The sequence below is a fragment of the Chrysemys picta genome, chromosome 2 (assembly GCF_011386835.1).
Source record: "Chrysemys picta bellii isolate R12L10 chromosome 2, ASM1138683v2, whole genome shotgun sequence".
Lineage (NCBI taxonomy): Eukaryota > Metazoa > Chordata > Testudines > Emydidae > Chrysemys > Chrysemys picta.
In genome coordinates this window covers 261,669,996-261,692,881 of record NC_088792.1, presented here as the reverse complement: position 1 = coordinate 261,692,881, position 22,886 = coordinate 261,669,996, and the positions used below count along the sequence as shown (strand labels likewise).

At 38.0% G+C, this 22,886-nt stretch overlaps 1 protein-coding gene across 2 annotated transcripts in view; it reads left to right on the top strand.

The window, feature by feature from the left end:
- The window catches only part of CSMD3 (CUB and Sushi multiple domains 3), a 1,168,516-nt gene that overhangs the window by 999,270 nt on the left and 146,360 nt on the right, over window positions 1-22,886 (top strand). For both annotated transcript variants that reach the window (XM_005287288.4, XM_008168301.4), the window contains 3 exons: window positions 5,298-5,443; window positions 12,596-12,676; window positions 13,674-13,787. In XM_005287288.4, the coding sequence (XP_005287345.2) occupies window positions 5,298-5,443; window positions 12,596-12,676; window positions 13,674-13,787 (341 nt within the window). The remainder of the gene's footprint in view (window positions 1-5,297; window positions 5,444-12,595; window positions 12,677-13,673; window positions 13,788-22,886) is intronic.

Below are 22,886 nucleotides of genomic sequence, written 5' to 3'. Positions count from 1 at the left end.
CCAGAGGATGACAATAGCATTGATGTATCTCTGGTATATCATTTTTTGTTGTTGTGCATTTATCCAGAAATTCTTCCTCAAGGTGGCTCATGAAGAGGGTGGCATATTGGGGAGCCATCCATTTACCCATGGCTGTTCCCATGGTTTGGATAAAGTGTGTGTTGTTGAATGTAAAATTAGAATGGGTGATGATGAAATGGATGAGACTGGCAGTGTATTTGTGGTGGATATCAGAGTGTTGTCCATTGTCTTGTAGATATTTGAGACAGGCATTGATGCTATCATTGTGAAGGATGTTGATTTATATCCCATGTCATGAGAATAAAAATATTCTCCTAAATTCATGCTAGCAATCTCCTGATCAAGACAAGGATATCGAATGCACAGTGTTGACAAAGATCAAAGAGGCAACTGTGTTTAATAAAAGAGTAATAACAGGCAAGTTCTACTATGCACATATGAACTGTTCCAATTTCATATCAGGACAAGATTTAGAGAAGCAATTTCTTAGCATCTTACATGGTTGCTTTGTGGAATCATCAGTTTTAGAGCATATAAAAACGAGACTATATTCTTGATTTAGTTGTAAGTAAAATATAGGAGTTGGACAGACAAGTTGGGTGAGGTAATATCTTCTATTTGTCTAGCTCTTCCTTGGGTCTGGGAAAGATACTAAGAATGTCACAGCTAAATACCAGATCGAACATATAGTTTAGCATATGTAGTTAGTACATAGAGACCACTCAAGTACCTTTCCCATACCTGTTGAAGAGCTCTGTGTAGCTCGAAAGCTTAACTATCTCACAAAAATGTTGGTCTAATAAAAGATATTACCTTACTCACCTTGTCCCTCTAATATCCTGGGACTGACACAGCTCCAAAAACACTGCATACAACATAGGATGGGTCAACAGGGTCAGCTATAGCTGAGCCTCTTAGTTAAAACAAAATGGAACCCAGGGTGCTCTCAATGAGACAAATGATCACGGACACCCGCAACAGAGTGCCATAGGAGGAAACATAAGCTAAATAATCATCTGGGCACAGGCATCATTCTATGCCTTAGACACTTCTATGTGATTAAGGTTGGTCTAAAGCTTGCTTATGTGTATTTCAATTAAAATGTTCTGCAGCATGAGATACTTAAATTATGGATTCTGTAGAATAGTTAAAGGGATTAACTGGACTAATTCATTACTATGATATCTCCATCCATTACTCATTTGCCAGTTCTGTTACACCAAGATATATATCTTGAATAAACATAAATGGAAATCTTTGGGAAATTTTAATCATAGAAATGAATATATAATAATCTTCCATATACCTCTCCATTACTGTTCCTCTTCATTTCCATGTGTGTTCCTAATCATTTCTCATCTTGACAACTGCAAACTCTTTCTTCCTGGTATCCCAGACTTTCACCTTGCTGCTTCCTTCAGTCTTTCCAACATGCCACTAAAAACATTCTCTCCCCTGCCTGCTGCTCTTATCATGTTCTGGTGCTCTTGAAATTCCTTTACTTTCTCCCAGTCACCTTCTTCATCAAATTTATGGTGCTGGTCCTGGCCTTCACAGCCCTCAATAACTTTAATTCTGCTTGTGTTTACTCTCTTGTCTCCTCTCACTCATCCCTCAACATTTAATTCTGCCCAAACTGCATAATTACTAACCCCATCTAATCTTCCTCTCACTGTCCCCTATATGCCTCCTGCCATGTGACCTCACATACCTGCAGTTTCCTCCATGACCTAGTTCACCCTGCCTCCTTCTCATTGTCTCTCCTTAAATTCACTTCCAAACAATGTCCCAAGGTCCCCAAAAGCAATAATAAAAGTAAACCTCAGTGCTTATTACATTGTTATCATTATAGTCCTCATCCCTTTCCTTTTTACTCCATTTGTCTTGAAATTGTTAACTCTTTAGGGCAGAGACCATGTAACTAAAATATCTAGCAAACTGTTTTTGTTGTTATATAAATAAATAATAATACTAAAGTGATGTAATTTAAACAAATCTGACATTGTGAAAAATGTGGTGTTTGGAGCTGGTCAGAAAAACTCTGAGTGAACAGTTTTCTTTTGGAAAATTGAGTTCCTATCAAAATTTAAATTCTTCACAAAATCCGTTTTACCAAAAAATTGTTCTGAGAAAAATGGAAGGCAAACAATCCAACAATGTTGAAATGTCTTGTTTTGACATTTTCAGAACAAAATGTTTTTTAATTTTTTAAAATGTTTTATTATATTTTATCATATAATATTTTAAAAAGTCAGAATGTTTTGACTGATCCATTAAAAAAACACAATATTTTGTGGGGAATTTTGAATTTTTTGGATTTTGTTCTGATATGGAATGAAGCCAGAATTGGAAATCTCAAAATTCTCCACAAGATGGAATTTCTGTCTTCCACACAGCTCTAGTGCCAACTGATATGAATCTTGACATGAATTTACTACTGAACTAAGTAGCTCATCAAGGAGTGGGGAGGTAATGGTTTCAATTTGTCACTAGCATGTGTATAGTTTTAAGAGTATCAGAATAAAATAATGTTATTGATAAATCCAAGATAAAGAAATAGTCATATCATGAAAAGACTGAGTTCAATATGTTTGAGGGGTGAAGGCCTGGTAATAGAACTAGAATATGAAATAGAGTTAAAATATGAAATAATCTTCCAAGGTCAGTTATGGAAGATCCATCAGTAAAGATATTCAAAGTCAGGCTAGACAAAGCACACATGAATAGTCATTAGGAACAATCTTCCAAATTTCAGAGGGTGGACTAGATGACCTGCCAGGTTTTTCCCATTTCTAATATTTATTATTCAACCCATCCAATACATTGTAGGTTTCTACTAGCCTACCTATTTCCAGATGAATTGCTGAATTCATGAATTGGCTAGTCATGAAATAAAGAGGCACAGAGTTCCATAGCTTCAACAATGCAGAAAGAACAAGATAATTTGAAATAAATAGTTACATGATGCAGACCATGAACTGCTCTGAAGTAGCTATTATTTAAACTATGGGAACAGAGAACAATAATTTATGTTAAGCACCCCTTTTTGTTTAAGAATCTTGAAGGAAATATTATAAGAAAAATCATGCATATGCCATAACTAATTATTTATCTTTTTCTTTAAACATCTTCTTTTCAGTGAGGACCTTTGTTATCCAACATTAAAACTGCAGTGAAAACAAGAAAATTCATTAAAAACTAGGAAACTGTTTACATTAATGATTAATTGATCCAATTTAAATGTCCTATATTTTTATACTCATACTTAGTTTAAGGTGCAAATGATAACACTTTGACTTCTAATTCTGCCCACAAATTTAATCTGAAATGAAATGCTGTCATCTGAAGCTCCTTTAAAAAAAATTGGCCCTCAGAATAATAAATGTCAGTAACATTTACATGTATAATAGTTCATATACAGTTTTAGGGTGAAATTCTGATCCCATATATGTCAATAGGAGTTTTGCCTTTGACTGCAGTGAGGCTAGGATTTCACCCTAAGTTTTTATATACACTAAATGTGGTACATTATTTTATCCATCCAGAAGTGCCTGAATCATTCCAAATCATGCCAACTTGTTTTCCTTCTTTGATTAGGTAATTGGTTTGGTGGATAGGGGGAATGCCAGGGACATACTATACCTGTACTTTAGCAAGGCTTTTGACATAGTTCCACATGACATTCTCATAAGTAAGCCAGAGAAATGCTGGCTCAGCGGAACTAACATTAAGAAAAAAAAGTAACTATTAGTGGAATGATGTCTGACTGGAAGGAAGTATCTAGTGGGGTTCCACAGGCATTTGTTCTGGGTCCGTTTTTTTTTGTTTTTTTTTTTTTAACATTTTTATTAATGACCTGGATGTGGGAATAGAGAGCATACTGATCACATTTTTGGAAGGTAGGCCAAAATTCAAAGAGATCATGCTAAATTGGAGAACTGGATTATAAACAACAAAATGAAATTCAACAAAGACAAATGTAAGGCGCTTCACTTTGGGGAAAAAAATCAAATGCACAAATACAGAATCGGGGGGATTTTTGGCAACAGCACTGCTAAAACGGATCTGGAAGTTGACGTGGATCACAACCTCAACATGAGTCAACCATTGGATACTGTTGCAAAAAAAGCAAATACAATTTTGGGTTACATTAACAAAGTCACGGGAGGTGAATGTACCATGCTATACAGTGCTGGTTAGGCCTCATCTGATGTACTGTGTCCAATTTTGGTCAACAATGCATAGAAAGGATGTAGAGAAACTGAAAAGGATCCCGAGGGAAGCAACAATGATGATCAAAGGAATGGGATGCAAGTCATATAAGCAAAGGCTGAAGGATGTTTAGTTTGGAAAGAGGAGATTAAAGGGGGACAGGATAGTGGTCTTCAAATACTTGAAAGGCTGCCATAAAAAAGATGGAGAAAAGTTCTGATTTGCCACAGAGGACAGGACAAGAGGTAATGGGTTCAAACTATAGCACAGCAGTTTTAGATTTAAATCTCAGGAAAAACTTCCTAACGGTAAGAACAGTCAGTCAGTGGAACAGACTGCCTAGAGAAGTTGTGGAAGCTCCTTCACTGGAGATTTTCAAAAGGAGACTGGATAGCCACCTGTCTTGGATGGTTTGGATACATCTAGGCAGCAGATTAGGCTCGATGGCCCTTGTGGTCCCTTCTAACCCTATGGTTCTATGATTCTATGAATCAACAGAAAATGTGTGGTTCCCCTTCTGTAATACTGCTAGAAATTGATGGGAGGGGAACAGCAATATGGCCAATAATCTAATGTCCATATTTGTCATCTTGGCTATATAAAAGTGAGCATGTTTCAAGGCAAAAAAGTACCACCCAAACCCAGCCAGACTGAGGATACCACAATCTGCAGGGAGAAAATAGAGCATTTATTCCAATAGGTAGTAGAGGAGAAACTTATACTCAGAAATTCTGAAGAACCCTAACACATCTTCTGTCATGGGGCATTTTCTACCTCACCATTCAAGTTACACATTTCCTCCTCAAAGGAGCATTCAGCGTCTGAATATTCCTGTTTTATTTTGATTGCAAGGAATACATCTAAACCTTTACAGTATATATATAAAACTTAAATATATGATCATTTTAGGATAGACAACAAATACTGCATTACACCTAGAAAAAATGACCCACCTAGCAAAAATATCGCATAATCCCTCATTATTGTACATTTACCTACAATGAATGGTGAAACCTACCCTTAATATTATTTTTCTTTTGATGTTTTTTTCTTTTTTCTTTTAGGGATGGGCCAGACCAAGGTTCTCCTCAGATTGGCCAGTTTAGTGGCAACACTGCCTTGGAGTCTGTCTACAGTACTTCAAACCAGATTCTCATCAAGTTCCACAGTGACTTCACAACAAGTGGTTTCTTTGTGCTAAGTTATCATGGTAAGTTCAATAAATTTATCTATATTTATTAATGATTGTATAGTTGAAGCTTAAGGGAAAATGTTTTAACTTACTGTTACTAAAATAAATGTTTAGTCCTTTGGAACAATTAGTTTATTTTTTGTTAATCACTGACTGTGATTGTTACCACTATTAATAGACAAGCAAAGAAGATATACCATGAACACATTGTCAGTACAAACAAACAAACAAAAAGAACCAGTGAACCTTCCAAAATCTAACATCCAGTTCAGGTTAGACATAAGTATCTCTTTATGGCTTCCATTGCATTAAAAGATGGGGTCCAAAATGCAAGTTTTGTTTAAATTGTGTATGATCAATGCAGTTATGCCAGCGCTGCCAGTGATAACAAACTAAATTGAATTGCATGGGTTTATCCATCCTGTTTATGTGAGAAGAATCAATGGAGACCTATACCTGTATTGACCTAGAGGCTGCCAAATCCTTTGGATATTTTTTTTTATTTTGAAATGTAAGGGAATATTTTTTTGCATAGCAGTATGTCTGTATTTTTATGGAATTTACAAAAATTTACTTCTCCACCAAGAATGTGCCTCTTGGGAGTGCATATCTTGATACCAGGAATTCCTAAGACCTTCTAGAAATCAGGAAAGGGTGAGGGCAGTTCATATACCCTCATACAAATGCTAAATCTTGTGTCAGGTTTCTAAGGCACATTAATTTCCTATCATGATAAACAACAGATCTCATAATTACTGCTTTCTAGAAGTTGCAGTGCACTTTTTTCTTTTTCCTTGTCAGAATTTCTATTTTGTAGCTGAATTTTACTTATAATGAATTAATCTGTGTTAATGAATAATCTGTGTTATAATGAATTAATCTGTATTAATAATGATATTATAGTTAGGAGCAAGATTTTTCACCCAGATCCAAGCTTCACCCAGATCCAAGCTACACCTAGAAGCATGGGTGTTGGCACCCTATTAAATGGGTGATAAAATGCTCACATGAGTGGAAACAGATTCTTCTGTAATTGAGAAAGCCACCTCCCTGAAAGACATGTACACTAAAATGGAGATCATCTGGGCTTTGTGTGACAAAGAGTTCCAAAGAGGCAGACACTCTTCACCTGTCTCCATCTTTGGCGAGCTCTATTATGAATACTGAGAATTACATTATATCTGTGCACTGTAGTATTTTAGAAGTGGCATTTTGTGTTTTCAGATTATTATGGGCTATATGACATAAGAACCAGTACATTGAATTGGTTCCACTGTTGAATGGGTGTAGTGGGCAGAGTACCTATGTTTCATTTACCTGTTAAGATATGGGCTTCTGAAATTAGTACCATCCTTGGTGTTGTATAGCTTCCATTGTCTGACCCAGGAAAAAAGCATTTCAGTACTCCAGCTGTGAAATAACAAAGGCATGGAGAACTATCTCCAGGACTTCCTCTGTGAGGAGCAGGCAGAGTTTTCTTACCAGTAGGAGGTAGTAAAAAATCCTGGTGTCCAGGCATAATGTAGCTACCAGACTGCAACTCTCTGACAATGAATATTCAGATACCCTTATCAAAAGAGCGGTCATGGATTCTGCAAGGCCTTCTGAATATGTCCTTTGGCCTACCAAAATCACTTCCATCTGACTTCGATTGAATTTGAATCATATATTATTCTTTATGGAAGTGCTTTTTTCTTCTAGACGCGGAGGTAGCTGTATGACAAATGGTTGTCTGCCTGTGATAAGAATGATATGTGTCACTGTGTATCATAAGCATATTGCTATCATTTGGCTTGTAGCTTTTCAAATGTTTCCAGTGGCATTATATAGATGCTGAACAAGCTGGTTCATAGCACCCATCATTGGCATGAAGCAACCAAAGCTACACAAATAAATTTGGCAATTCCTCTATGTCCTGAGGCTAGCAGTTTTGCAGTAATTTTTTATTCCTCTCATTCTCTCCCTAAATGAATGCTGTCTCTAAATCATGCAGGTTTTATACTCTACATCTTATCTATCATCAGTATTTCCAAATTCTGATGTTAGTTTTCTGTACCCTCCTATAGAGCCCTTGCCCAACCCCTAATCACTCTGACCTTGACTACTGCAGCCTCCTCATCTTTGGCCTCCACACCTTTATTAATTCCATCCAGGATGTTTTAGCAAATAGTCATCAAGTTTTTCTGGTGCTCTGATGATCTTCTGTCTCTCTTCAAATCCTTTCACTGGCTCCACCTCACCTTCCTCTTTAAATTTAAGTTTCTTGTGCCCAAGTTGGAAGACCTGGTGCAAGTTAACTCAAACCTATTTCTCTACCCCAAGTTCCAATAAATAAAGTTTCCTATACCAGTGTAATATATGAAATAAAATTATTTGTGAAAGGGATGGGAACTGTTTAAATTGCACGTGCCCATGTCTTGTTGTAAAGTGACTTTTAGGGGCTTCCTCTTGCTGCCCTCTGTTTATTTCTCTTACTGTGCATCTAGATCATACTTCTCAATTGACAGGGCCTAAATGTGGGCTATGGTGTTTGATGAATACCAAGATTGAGGGACACAAAATATTTGTCATATAACAAAGTTAAAACCCTGGAACTAATCCCTTCAGGATAAATACCTCTTTCAGTATCTTCAAGTGCATGATTTTTTCTATCTGCTGTAAGTAATTTGCAACAGTAAAAGTGTAGAGGATACCAAATTGGTGTGGAATATAGGTAGTTTTGGGCATAATATGAGTGTAATCTCTAATGAGAGACATTTGAGAGTTATGACCTAGATTCATTGCTAAAGGCATTTGATCACAGTGGACCCAAACCTGTTCTTATTAAAGGACCAAATGATGGCTAAGTGAGCACAACGGTGCAAGGGCATAAGAGCAATGTGGCATGTTACGCTCCTGGTCTAGTTACCTGTACCACAGGTAGCAGCCTGGGGGGGTGAAGCAAGCTTCAAGGAGCTTCTAGAGCCTCCCTTTGCACAGGTAGACAAGAGGGAGGAGAATTGGTGGGAACTGGCTGGAACCTTGTCTCTGCTCTCAACGCTTAAAGAGCATAGCTACACTGTCATACTCTATTAAGATCAGAAGCAATATCAATATCTTCATAATATTTGTTGTTATTTATGTATCTACTGTTATATTCTTATCAATATGGATGATAGTAGCATCCAAGAGACCCCAACCCAACAGAGGTTCTGTTCTGCTAGCTGCTATAGAAACCCATAGTACAAAATAATCCGGGCCAGATCCTCATCTGGTGTAAACTGCAGTGACACCAGTGACTTCAGTGGACTCAAGCCTATTTATATCAGCTGAGAATCTAACCCATAGGTTTTTAGTCTGTGTGAATTCAAGAATTTCCCAATCTTGATGTTTTTGGAGAGTAGCTGGTATATGGTACTGATAGTCAAATTGCGAACTAAGCCTTCTTGCAGACCTCCTTTTTGGAAGACTTATTTGTATTTTTTTGACTGCTTTGTTTTTGCAATCCTGACAGTTGCATTGTAGATTCTGTGTCATGCACACTGTCAGAATCTACAAGGGTATGCTTGGCACCTGGATAAAAAGGAGCAATACAGCAGTGGCAAAGCTGAAGTTACTAATATGTATTTACTTATACTTTGTACCTACTCTATATAATTCCACATGTTCATTGCATTTCCTTTATAAGGAACCCCCATGCTCTCTGACAAATCTATGGCTGAGCTTTCAGAAAGCTTGACAACTTCTCAACAGGAACCATTTGTATACAAACATCAGGATATCTTTGTATATGATCCTGCATTCCTTGCAAACAAACTCACAATTGAGTGAATAGGATCTGGGGTGGGGACAAGGAGGAAAGTAGGATATTGGGCCTTTCCAGTATTTCAGTATGACACAATAAACCAGTAATTACTGGGTACAGCTGAGCATAGGAACCATTTGTGGTTCCCTGATTATGGGGCTGGTTTTCTATGGTTGCTCCTCCCTCTATTCATTACTCTAAATTATACCAGCCAGTAATGGCTCCTGGGGAGCATTACACTGTCCGGAAATTGTCATAGCAATCCACCAAAACTACAAAAGGAACATGGGGCAATTTAGAATGGGGCAAGATCCCCCATGCACCCACAACTTATTTTGAGTTAGGTCCAATACATTTTGGGTAATCATAGCACTCATTTGAATTCTGACATCCAGTAACATGTTGTTTGGAGTAATGGAAAAAGTGTGAAGGTGTGATTCTCCATTGCCTCGTACTTTCTACCTATGCAAATTGGTTGTGAACCACAGTTGCTGGCTTCTAATTTTCCCTGGGGGTGCTCAATCCCACTCCACACTTTACCCTAAGCCCCCAATCCCACCCCCACACCATCCCCGCCGCCGCCCCCACTCCACCTCTACCTCCAAGACCCCACCCTCACTTTGCCTCTTCCCGCCTCCGCTCCACCGCCACCCCGCCTCTTCCCTGTCTCTTTCCACCCCCTCCTTTGAGTGTGTCCCATCCCTGCTCCTCCCCGTCCTTCCCAAGACCTCCTGCATGCCACGGAATAGCTATTCTGCATCGTTCAGGAGGTGCTGGGAGGAGGGGGAGGAGTTGATCAGCAGGGCCACTGGTGGGTGGGAATGGGGGAGAGGGAGGGGAGCTTGGCTGCTGGTGGGTGCTAAGTACCCACTAATTTTCTCCAAGGATGGAGAACCCACAGAGTCAGCACCTATGCTGTGAACAATCTCTTCTAAAACAGAATGATAGTGTGTTACACTGTTTTACACTTGCATAGATTAAATGATTACAAAAGGTGTAAGACCACAGCGAATCAGATCTTCCAAACTGTAATTTTGATGACACTGAACCTAGAGAATTAAGGTTTGAGCCTGCAATTGTAATATAAGCAAATACAAATTTGCATGTATAAGAAACTGGAAAAAATAACTAATTGATGTATTATTTTTGTGACAGTTTCCATCAGGACCTCAACAGGGCACGTGGTTTGAGTGAATTGTCATCCTCTGTTTTGAAACTGTTAATATTCTTTCCAGTAGGGGAAAAGTGTGACTTGAAAGTGGTACCAGTATTGCCATCCCCACCTGTCCAAAAATCATGTGTCAAGCCACACACAAAAACGAGGGGGTTTTGTTTGTTTGTTTTTTTTTTAGTTATGAGATTTTTAAAAAGTAAAATACATTTTGGGTTTTTTTTTTCTTTGTCTTCTGTTTTCTGAGCCTTTGGGGTACACTCAACTCACATTTTTCAAGTTTTTTCCGCAACCATGAGCGCTAAAAGCTTACATTTTAAATGAAATTTGAGAGTCTCATGTAATTGTAATCTGTTGACTCCAGGTGATGAAGCTTTATGTAAATCAACAAATACAATGAGCCTCAAGATAAAATCACAGGAGTTGTCAAAACTGTGGTACTGGCTGTTATTGAAGATTTTATTGTTTTATATGTACATTTTGCTATGCATTTGGTAGAGAAGGCCAGGTCAAAGAAGTGTCTTATACTTGGAGCAGAAGGTGGTGAGGTTTGTGATGGTCCTTAGTTCCTGTGGGAGTTCATTCTACAATGTGGGACTGGCCCCTAAGGAAGATCTGTCATATTCACCAATGTGACCCTTTACCCTTTTTGTAGAATGTTCCATTGTACCCCAGGAGCAAAGTTATTAAGCCTGATCTTCATCCAGCAGCTTTAAAGGATCTTTTAGATATTGGTAGGGCAAGACCCTTGAGCACCTTGAGGATAAAGATTAAGATCTTGAACTTGAATCAATATCTTATGGGAAGCCACTGTAGAGAGTGGAGAGCAGGCTGTATGTGCTTGTGGTAGCCAATGTTAATAAGGAGATGAATTGCAGCATTCTGTACTAGTCAGAATTTCCTAAGGGCTAATGGCTTCATGCCCAGGTATATTGTATTGCTATACTCCAGACAGGAGATGATAAAGCCATGTATAACTGGGGCTAGGTCATCGTCTGCCAAGATGAGACAATGTCTCCTAACCAACTAGAAGGAATTGACTGACTGACTTGACAGTTGTGGGTGTTCACCTTCAACAAGGAGACTGCACCATTGTTGAAAACTCTTCATCATGCTTTCTTCTGCCCACCAGCATCACCTCTGTCTTGCTCTGACTCAGCTTCAACTAGCTGCTCTTCACCCATGAGTTGATCTCGGCCAAGCATTGGGCCATCTTGATGGTAGTGATGTGGTTATGCATGAAGGATAGGCAGAGCTGTGTGTCATCTGTGTATTGCTTGCACACAAGCCCATGTCATCTGATCAGTTTGCCTTGTGGCTACATATTGATATTGAACAGGACCAGAGAGAGAACTGATCCTTGTGGTCAACAAGATAGAAAATAGCTTCCAAGCATTACTCAAAATCCACATAATGGATAAAATCCTGGCTCCTTGAACTCAGTGGCAAACTCCCATTGATGTCAATGCAGCCAAGATTTCACCTAGTATTCTTAAGTGCTTTTGTATTTGCTAATATTGACATACCTAAGACAATTCCTGGTCATGGGATACTGCTGTGCTGTCTGAGATGTGGCAGGGATCTAGAGGAAATATCTAAAATGGTTTAAGTCCTTTCTGGAAGGATCCATCCAAAGGGTAATGATGGGAAAATGCATGTCTGCCGTTGATGCCCCTTACCCCCCCCCACCACCACCTCTTACTTGTAGAGTCCCACGAGGATAAATTCTTTCTGTGGTCATATTCAGTATCTATCTGTATGCATTCATTTTCTGGGATATTTCACACCTGAAGAGGCTGATTCATAATGGTTATTCTACCTTTGAATGGAATAATGTTTTACTCTTGAATGGGCCTTCATTTAAGATGATCTCAAGACAGGAAGCATTTGGGGGTAAAAACACATTTTGCTAACAATACTGTGAACTAAACATTTGTGCTTTGCAGACAAGATTAGTTCCTTGCAGATAATTCACAAGTACCCATGATCTTCCCAGAATATGTGTGAGCAGGATTTTGCCATTAAGACAAATCTGAAATCTTTAACATGGGAGATCCTCATCCTTTCTTCATCTTTGGATTCTTAACATTCAAACTCCATGTATATTTTTCTGTTAGATTCCATTGAACTTTCAATGCAAAGCTATAAATGTTGTTTATTGTTATCCTGTGAAGTTGAGCAACATATTAATCACAATACCTTCTGTGTTTTATAGCCTATCAGCTTCGAGTGTGTCAACCTCCACTAACTATACCAAATGCTGAAATTTTGACTGAGGATGATGAATTTGAAATAGGTAATGTCTGTAAAAGTATGAACACTAACTTATTTCAAGGAGAGTTCAGAAATACATTTACATTTTTAAAGAAAAATATTTAAAAAGTTTTTCTTCCTTTTTGTACTTCTTGAATCCTAGTTAAGTCTCACAGGCGATACTATTGAAGGACACAGGAACTGCTTCCTAAATACCTTTTTCTAAAATGTATTTATTTGCAATGTTCTAATAAAGTCATAAAGTCTTAAAATGAATTTAAATTATAAGCATTTTAAAAAAATAGTTTAGTGTAAAGGGTTGCAAGACACTTTAAAGAAAAATAACTATCAAATGCTGTGTTTATTATGTACAGAGTATTGTGTATATATATCTAAATGACTGCAACTTTTAAAAATAGAGTTAATATTAATATTTTTCCCAATTCTTTGGGTTTTTGATGTTGGTGTATTTCTTAAAAATAAATTGAAAGAGGTGCTTGAACTAAATTTCCATGAGTTAGGGGAAATAAACAGAATGGAGGAAACAGGACTGCCCAACTGAACATAGTTTTGGGGCTGCCTAGGTTTTTTGTTTTGTTTTGTTTTGTTTCTACTAGTTGTTTAATATATGTATGTATGTTTGTGAACCCACAGATAAAGAAGTTTCTGTTTTAGTCTGTCCATTTTGCCTGAATAATTAGTATCATTATCATTTAATTAATACTATGACAGCTACCCAATAAATTATAGAGATTTAAAAGTCTACAAACATGTGGTTTGCACAGAAAGGTAACAAAAATCAAAAGTAACAAAAATCAAAGAAATAATCATGCTAATACCATGATTAGAGACAGTGATAAATGTGGTACAGTGTGCAGCAGAATGCTTATTTACCACAACATTTCCTCTACCTAATCAAAGCTTTTCATTCCAATGGTCATATAGCACATTATATAGGGCAGTAAGTGTACTTCATTAACTAATACTCTTTTCAAAACTAAAAATTGATGTTTAACCGTACTCTTCTTTTTATCAAATAGGGGACATAATAAGGTACCAGTGTCATCCAGGCTTTACATTGGTTGGTAATGAAATTCTAACATGTAGATTGGGAGAAAGACTTCAGATGGATGGAGTGCCACCTTCTTGTCAAGGTTTTCTATTCTTATTAGTATTATGTATTGCTTTTATAATGTACCAGCTGAATGGTGTTTGCAGAACTAAGCTTTGCTTTTAATTGACATATGGAGTCATACTTAAAATCTTTCCAACCCTCCCTCTGTATTTCCAGTGTTCCAGGATGGTGAATACCTTAGAGCGTACTGTAATGAGATTATTATTAATGGTCTATGATATTTAATGAGTTTTTAGTGCTACAACTATGCAGTGCAAACTTTCAGTTACATTGTGTGAGGGTAAATTGCTTATTTCACAATTCATGCTTTAAGGTGGAAGGGGGCAGGCTAAATCAAATAAATACAAATGAACTTGTATCTCAATATTTTTTAAAGTATGTAACAATATCAAAAATTATTAGGTTGATTTAAATAAATTATACAAATAACATAGTGGTAATGAATAACACCATAAAATGTCATTGTTTTAAGTGAAACAGTCATGTAAGGAGTTTGTTTTGAATTTTATTTTGTTTTACAGCATGTTGGAATGTATTTGGTTTCACTGCAGTGTGTAAATATCATGGAGAGTCACATCATCACTCCATTGTTAAGTTAAAGCTAGATTGTAAACCTGACAACTGTTAACTTATCCTAAATTAAGCCAATCTTTCTTATCTTTGACATACATGATGTTATACTAAGGTAGAATATTTTGGTGACATTTGAAGGTAATTTGAGATGGCTTTTGTGGGATTTAAAAGGTTATACAAATGAGTACTTCTCCACCTTTTGTATAGTTTCCTCTAGGGTTTTGTTTTTTTCTTGTCAGTCAGGGGTGTTTGGATGGGAAGGAGTTTGCTCATCAAATATGATTAAGTAGAAACCCCACTGTAACTGCTCTGGATTGAAGACTGGTGACTTTGAGTAGTTTTGAATGAATACTAATTTAGGACAGATTGACAGGTTTCAGAGTAGCAGCCGTGTTAGTCTGTATCCGCAAAAAGAAGAACAGGAGTACTTGTGGCACCTTAGAGACTAAGAGATATGCATCCGAAGAAGTGGGCTGTAGTCCACGAAAGCTTATGCTCTAATAAATTTGTTAGTCTCTAAGGCTTGGTCTACACTACCCCCCTAATTCGAACTAAGGTACGCAACTTCAGCTACGTGAATAACGTAGCTGAAGTTCGAAGTACCTTAGTTCGAACTTACCTTGGTCCACACTCGGCAGGCAGGCTCCCCCGTCGACTCCGCGGTACTCCTCTCGCCGAGCTGGAGTACCGCAGTCGACGGCGAGCACTTCCGGGTTCGACTTATCACGTCCAGACTAGACGCGATAAGTCGAACCCAGAAGTTCGATTTCCAGCCGTCGAACTAGCGGGTAAGTGTAGCCAAGGCCTAAGGTGCCACAAGTACTCCTGTTCTTCTTTTTTAGGACAGATTGTGGCTGGCCCCTATGGGCTATGTGGGAGAATAAGTGTCCAGAAACCATGAAATGGACATGATATGAGAAGATGAATAGAAAAGAATAGGTAAATCCCAAAGAGCCTTCACTGTACACTTGCATGGCTTACAAAAGGAGAAGACACAGCAGAAGTGCTTGCACTCAGAGAAAACCACCATTGACTTACATTGACCATGAGTGAACCATCCTAGAGAATATTTCATCCAGTGCACATGACTTCTCTGGAAGAAACATAATTCCTTATCAAATTCCATAAGATGGTTCAAAAATCCTACAGACATGTTTCTAGTACATTCTATAGGACTTTTCTATAAGGAGTGGAGTACTGGCCTCTACAACATCTTAAGTGTAGACCTTCTTCTCAGAATCCATGAGGTGGGGATGTACCCCAGTATGGTTATTCTGCCCTCTGCATCCTTGCACAGTCCCAACAAGGGGAGTATGTGGGGCCCTGCAGTAAGGTGATTTCCAGGGCCGGATTTACACCTTACGTGCCCCTAGGCAAAGCATCTTCAGCGCTTCCCCCCCATCCGCCTACAGCTGGCCTTCATGTTTTCCATAAAAATGAAACTTTTAACCCACTTTTAACTTTTAGGCATCTCTAGAATGCCGACGCCCCTAGGCATGTGCCTACTGTGCCTAATTGGAAATCTGGCACTGGTGATTTCAACTCCTACAATCTTTCTCTTTAATTTAATAATATTGGGTAAATATAATGTGGTTTATTACTGTCTCATCAGTGCTTTAAGAGATGTGTTTAGCATCCCACACTAGCAAATATTTATGTGACAGTTTAGAGATAAAAAAGAATAACTGGCATCAGAGAATGGTGATTTATGGAAATGAGTTGGAAATATTTGGGAGCCTGATCCTGCAAGATGCTGAGCAGCTCCTGCATAGTCCCTCTACTTCAGTGGGAGTGGAGGGACCTCATTATCTAGCAGGATGTGTGAAGCATCTTGCCAGATCAGGCACATAAACACAACATTTATTTAAATTTGCATTAAATGGGGGACGTTACCATCTGGTTCTGCTTTACAGTTTTGCATTCTAACTTAGAAACAGATTTATATAATCTCTCTCCTTCTCATCAGATGTTTTGTTACCGAAGAAGCAATTTGAGTTAATTGGCATTTTTAGAAAACACTCCCAATCAAAGTATATTTTTGGAATAGTGGCAAGTTATGAATTGTGAATAAATCCACTGCTGCTAAATGTTAATGCTTTAATATGTGAAAGCTTCTTTGGTAATTCCAAAAGCGTTTCAGACTAAATGCACAATTTAGTTGTTAGACATACAATTGTTTAGATAATTAATGTTTACAACTCAGTGATGACTACAGTATTCATATTTCAGTTGTGAGTTGAAAAAGTCATACATTTTTTTTTCTTTTTTTACATTCTTAATTTAAAAGCAGAAGGACCCGTTCCTGCTCTTGAAAGTATCATGCCCTCACATTTTTATACACTTGAAGAAATAAGAGTCAATCTAATTTCCAAACATTTTCTTGGAAAATGTTGAGTACCCTCAACTCCTATGAACTTCAGTACGAAATGCAGATGCTCCGGGCATGCTTTCTGAAAAGGCCATTTATTTATGTGCCTATTGGTAAATATGGATTTGGCACCTAACCTAAGCCATCCTCTAAAAATTTCCTACCAAAGTCACATATACAGTCTTTGGAAGATCTCAGATAAAAACCTAGGACTCTTCACTTCATTACCCTGATTAATAAATATGCTGTCAAATATAAATACTAAATAATGTAATACCGTCTATTTTAGTCTACCTCCTGTTTTTAGCCTCAAGCAGAATCAGATAAACATAATCTTACCATTTACCAGCCTGAGAAAACACAAAAATTCAGAGGAATTAAAAAAAACTAGAATACCTATTCAGGTTGGCAGCTAGAACAACAGATAACTTACTTCTCTCATTTCTATTTTTTGTGTGGAAGTTATAAAATATACATCCCTGAGTATCAGATCTATAGGCAACTTCATCAGGTATCTCCTTTTTTATGGAACCTAAAAGCAGTATGGATAAGAGGTATAGTAACTCCTATTGCATGCAAAGATTATTTGCTATACTACACTGTTTGATTTATATACTATCATCATTTAATTATGCAGGATTTAATCACTATGTATGAGTCACCCTGAAGGAATAAACTTAATTTCTGTCACAACTGCTGCTGGTCCATGTTATACACCTGCACATGTGCAGAATTTATGTCCCCCTGCAGATTTTTTTGCTTCCCCACAGAAAAATGACTTTATGATGGGGAACCAAAGGGAAGCCACAAGAGCAGTCATGTGACCCTCCCAAGTAGTATATTTTGGATGCCCAGGGCCGCCAGCAGAGAAGTAAATCACTGTGGGGCAGGACTGGAGAAGACCTGGCTGGTGGTTCTTAATTAATGGAGATATACCTATCTCATAGAACTGGAAGGGATCCTGAAAGGTCATCAAGTCCAGCCCCCTGCCTTCACTAGCAGGACCAAGTACGGATTTTGCCCCAGATCCCTAAGTGGCCCCCTCAAGCATTGAATGGAGGGGCAGGGCCCTGCGGTGTTTCTGGGACAGACCTGGTCCTTGTGCTGTGTCAGGGTTGGGTGCAGCCTCACTGCTGAGTCCATGTCCTGGGGGGAAGCTGCACATTGTTCTCCTGTGCTCCACAATGCCATGCAGGAGCCTCCACTTTTATTTGACAAATAAAATGTGCAGAATTTTGCAGAATTTTAAGATATTGTGTGCAGAGTTTTCATTTTCTTGGTGCAGAATGCCCTCAGGAGTAATGTTAGTTTCAAGTAAAATACACTGCTTGAGAGCTACATAATTGCTTTTTACAAAGAAGAACATATGTTTTGTTATTAGACACTATGGTTCTGATTTTCATCTTGTGCAGATTTTTTAGCCAGTGCAATGTGTGTATAAAAGACTAGTATTCTTACTTGGTTTCATTTTACATTCACTTTGCACTGATATCAGTTAATACACATGATGCAGGATACTGGAGAAGCAGGCCCAACATTTAGTATTTTTAAAAATCTGTGTGGGTCACTTGAACATGTATTAGTTTTGGAAAAAATATTTTGGTTTTGCTTATAAGTTAGGGCTATCAAGCGATTAAGAAAATTAATCACAATTAATCGCGCTGTTAAACAATAATAGAATACTATTTATATAAATATTTTTGGATGTTTTCCACATTTTCAAAAATATTGAATTCAATTACAACACAGAATACAAAGTGTACAGTGCTCACTTTATATTTATCTTTATTATAAATATTTGCAGTGTAAAAATAAAAGAAATAATATTTTTCAATTTACTTAATTCAAGTACTGTTGTGCAATCTCTTTCTTAAACTCTTTCTGAACTTAAAAATGTAGAATTATGTACAAAAAATAACTGTATTCAAAAATAAAACAATGTAAACCTTTAGAGCCTACAAGTCCATTTAGTCCTACTTCTTGTTCTGCCAATCACTTAGACAAACATGTGCAGGAAATAATGCTTCCCACTTCTTATTTACAATGTCACCTGAAAGTGAGAACAGGTGTTTGCATGGCACTTTTGTAGCTGGCATTGTAAGATATTTACATGCCAGATGCGCTAAAGATTCACATGTCCCTTCATATTTTGGCCACCATTCCAGAAGACATACATTCATGCTGATGATGGGTTCTGCTTGATAACAACCCAAAGCAGTGTAAACCAATGCATGTTCATTTTCATCATCTGAGTCATATGCCACCAAAAGAAGATTGATTTTCTTTTTTGGTGTTTCGGGTTCTGTAGTTTCTGCATCGGAGTATTGCTCTTTTAAGACTTCTGAATGAATATTCCACACCGCGTCCCAATCAGATTTTGGAAGGCACTTCAGATTCTTAAATCTTGAGTCAAGTGTTGTAGCTATCTTTAGAAATCTCACATTAATACCTTCTTTGCCTCTTGTCAAATCTGCAGTGAAAGTGTTATTAAAATAAACAACATGCTGGGTAATCATCCGAGACTGCTATAACATGAAATATGTGGCAGAATGTGGGTAAAACACTGAGCAAGAGACATACTGTTCTCCCCCAAGGAGTTCAGTCAAAAATTTAATTAATGCCTTATTTTTTTTAATGAGTGTCATCAGCATGGAAGCATGTCCTCTGGAATGGTGGCCAAAGCATGAAGGGGCATATGAATGTTTAGCATATCTGGCATGTAAATACTTGGCAATGCCGGCTACAAAAGTGCCATGCGAATGTCTGTTCTCACTTTCAGGTGACATTGTAAATAAGAAGTGGGCAGCATTCTCTTCCATATATGTAAACAAACTTGTTTCTCTTAGTGGTTGGCTGAACAAGAAATAGGACCGAGTAGACTTGTAGGCTCTAACGTTTTACGTTGTTTTGTTTTTGAGTGCAGTTATATAACAAAAAAAAATCAACATTGATTGCAATGAAAGTTGTGCTTTCATGATAAAGATATTGCAGTATGATACTTGTATGAGGTGAATTTAAAAATACTATTTTTTTATCACTTTACAGTGCAAATATTTGTAATAAAAATAATCTAAAGAGAGCACTGTACACTTATATTCTGTTGTAATTGAAATCGATATATTTGAAAATGTAGAAAAACATCCAAAATATTTAATAAATTTCAATTGTTATTCTATTGTTTAATAGTGTGATTAAAACTGTGATTAATCACGATTAATTTTTTTAAATCATGATTATTTTTTTTTAGTTAATTGAGTGAGTTAACTGCGATTAATCAACAGACCTACTATAAATATATTAGTTGCAATAAATATACAGGTGTCAGTAAAATGCTCCATTAGGAGGCAATCTAGGGGAAAAATCAGATAGAGTTTGTGTAGAAACTGAATAAGAGCCTCAGATTTGGTTACCAAAATTTAACATTTGGTTATTTGTTTTAAAATTTGTTTTTGCCTCACGATGGCAGAGAGTCACAGTTCCTCGCAGGGACCCCCGTACCCTCTCCCTCACACAGAATGTGCAGCACCAGCATATTTGGTCCTGTGAATATGACCCCTGCCTAAGGAGATTGCAATGTGTGCTGAGTGTGCAGGAGCTGACCAGCTCTTACCTGCTGTCATAGGTGGTGGGTGAAGCTGCCGCTTGGGGAAGCTAGTTCCCCAGCCCATCTCTTCTTCCTTTGGCCCCACCCATACTCCACCCCTGCTCTGCCCCAGGCCCCGCCCTCATTCTGCCCAAGCCCCACCCCTCCCCATTGTTTCCTTTCTCTCTTCCCTCGGCCTCCCTGCTCACCGCCTGCCAGCCAAATCCCTGAACCCAAATGAAGCAAATGACATTAGAAAGAAATTGCAGAAGAGTGGCTTTTTCAAATGAAAATGGAGCATGTTTTCCACTGCATGCCAGAAGGTGAAGACTGGACATGCAGAAGGTACCTAATTAAAAGCACTAAATTTAGGAATAAAAAATGTCAGTCACAGGTATTTTGATATACCCTGAAGTTTGTCAGAGAATTATTTGCAAAAATTTTCTAGTAAGGGCAAGTCAGCTGTCCTGATGAATACAACATTAGATATTATGGAATACATGATGCAGCTCTTCTCCATTTTACATTTTCTTAATCAGGATTTCTAAGCTGATTTTATATTTTAAATGTACTATTGAGCCTTCATAAAGTAATCATTCCAGAATACTGCATATTTAACTCACTGAAACAAAGACATTATTTTAAATTAATCAGTCACAGAGGTTTAGTGTGTTCATAACAATGTTCATTGCTTTTAGAAAAAGGGAACTCTAATTTACTGTCTATACTCATTCATAAGCCGAATATTTTTGTTAAAAAAGTAACGCAAAATTTTAAAATTTGATGATTTAAAACTTTATGGAATCATTGAATTGAATATCTAATACACGGGCCGCCAGAGTAAGATTTGTTTACCTGCCACGTCCACAGGTTCGGCTGATCGCGGCTCCCAGTGGCCGCGGTTTGCTGCTCCAGGCAAATGGGGGTGGCAGGAAGCAGTGGCCAGCACATCCCTCGGCCCACGCCATTTCTTGCAGTTCCCATTGGCTGGGAACGACGAACTGCGGCCACAGGGAGCTGAGGGGATCCATGCCTGCAGACGCTCCAAGTAAACAAAAAGTCCCGACCTACCAGTGGCTTACTCTGACGGGCCAGGAGCCAAAGTTTTCCAAACCCTGAAATATAGGATCGGCTTATTAAGGGTCATACAGTTTTTGCTATTTTTACCTATCCGTTTTGGGTGGTCGGCTTATAAATGAACGGGCTAATGAACGAGTATATACTGTACTTTGTGTGATCTCCATAACAACAGACATGTTTATGAAATTTCACCAACTTTAAAAAATATGTTTCCAAAGATTTTAGGCATAACAAAGGATTTTATATCTTACTAAAGTACTGACTTTGCTGGAGGATTCTCTTAAAACTAGTTCATCAAATAGTCAGAAGTAAAGAACGGGAAACTCGTTTGTCTAGCTATCTGGAAGGAAAGGGGTGTTTTCCCTTTAAGGGCTAGCCGCTCTTCAACAGGCGGGTGAAGGGAGAAAGGGATGGACAGAAAGGACAGGAAGACTTTGGAAACAAGTTTTTTTGTACTATAGTAATTAAAATTAAAATGTGTATTTTAGATAAGAGTGGTCTTTTGAAGGATTTATTTAAAAAATTATATGTCTGAAGATCCAAGCACTACAGTAATGCACAACTGTTTTTGTCCGTAAATTCAGAAACTGACAGTATATACCTAGGGGTTGGCAAATGCCTGTTGTATGGCTTCATTACCACTTGAATGGCTCTTTAACAGTTTCAGTGTTGTGCTAATAGGTCTGGCAGGCTGGAAGGCTTTTTCACTTTTAAGTTACTAGATCCCCTCCAGAGTAAGAGTCAACAGGCTGCAGCAGCTAGCTGTGAGAGCCTGCAGGAAGGGTCAGAACAGGGATAGGAAGAGGCGGGTGGGTGGACACTAAGACCCAGGGGTGCCCCAGATTTTCTGGTGTCCTACACAGCCGCGTATGCTGCCTATGCCTAAGGACAGCTCTGGATGTAATGTCATCATCATATACTATACTGGTCAATGCAGTATTGTTGTAGCCCTATTGGCCCCAGGATATTACAGAGACAAGGTAGGTGAGGTAATATCTTTTACTTGATCCAACTTCTTTTGGTGAGAGAGAGAGAAGCTTTCGAGATTATACAGAGCTCTTCTTCAGGTCTGGGAAACTAACTTAAAATGTCACTGTTAAATACAAAGTTTGAACAGATTGTTTAGAACAAGTAGTTAACGCATATTTCAAAGTAGTAGCCATGTTAGTCTGTATCCGCAAAAAGAACAGGAGTTCTTGTGGCAGTGAAACTCTATATGCATCCGAAGAAGTGGGCTGTAGTCCATGAAAGCTTATGCTCTAATAAATGTGTTAGTCTCTAAGGTGCCACAAGTACTCCTGTTCTTTTTGCATATTGCAAGGGATCATTCAGGTGAAGTGGCCTATTAACATCCCTCCAGTCATAGAAAGGAAAGGGGGGGGGGGTGGGAAACAGCTGGTGAGGGGTTGTTAGTGGATTACAGATTGTTGTAAGGAGCCATACATCCAGTATCTCTATTAAGTACATGATTTGTAGTGTCTAGAAAAGTTATGAATTTAAGGTTCCAGATTCGT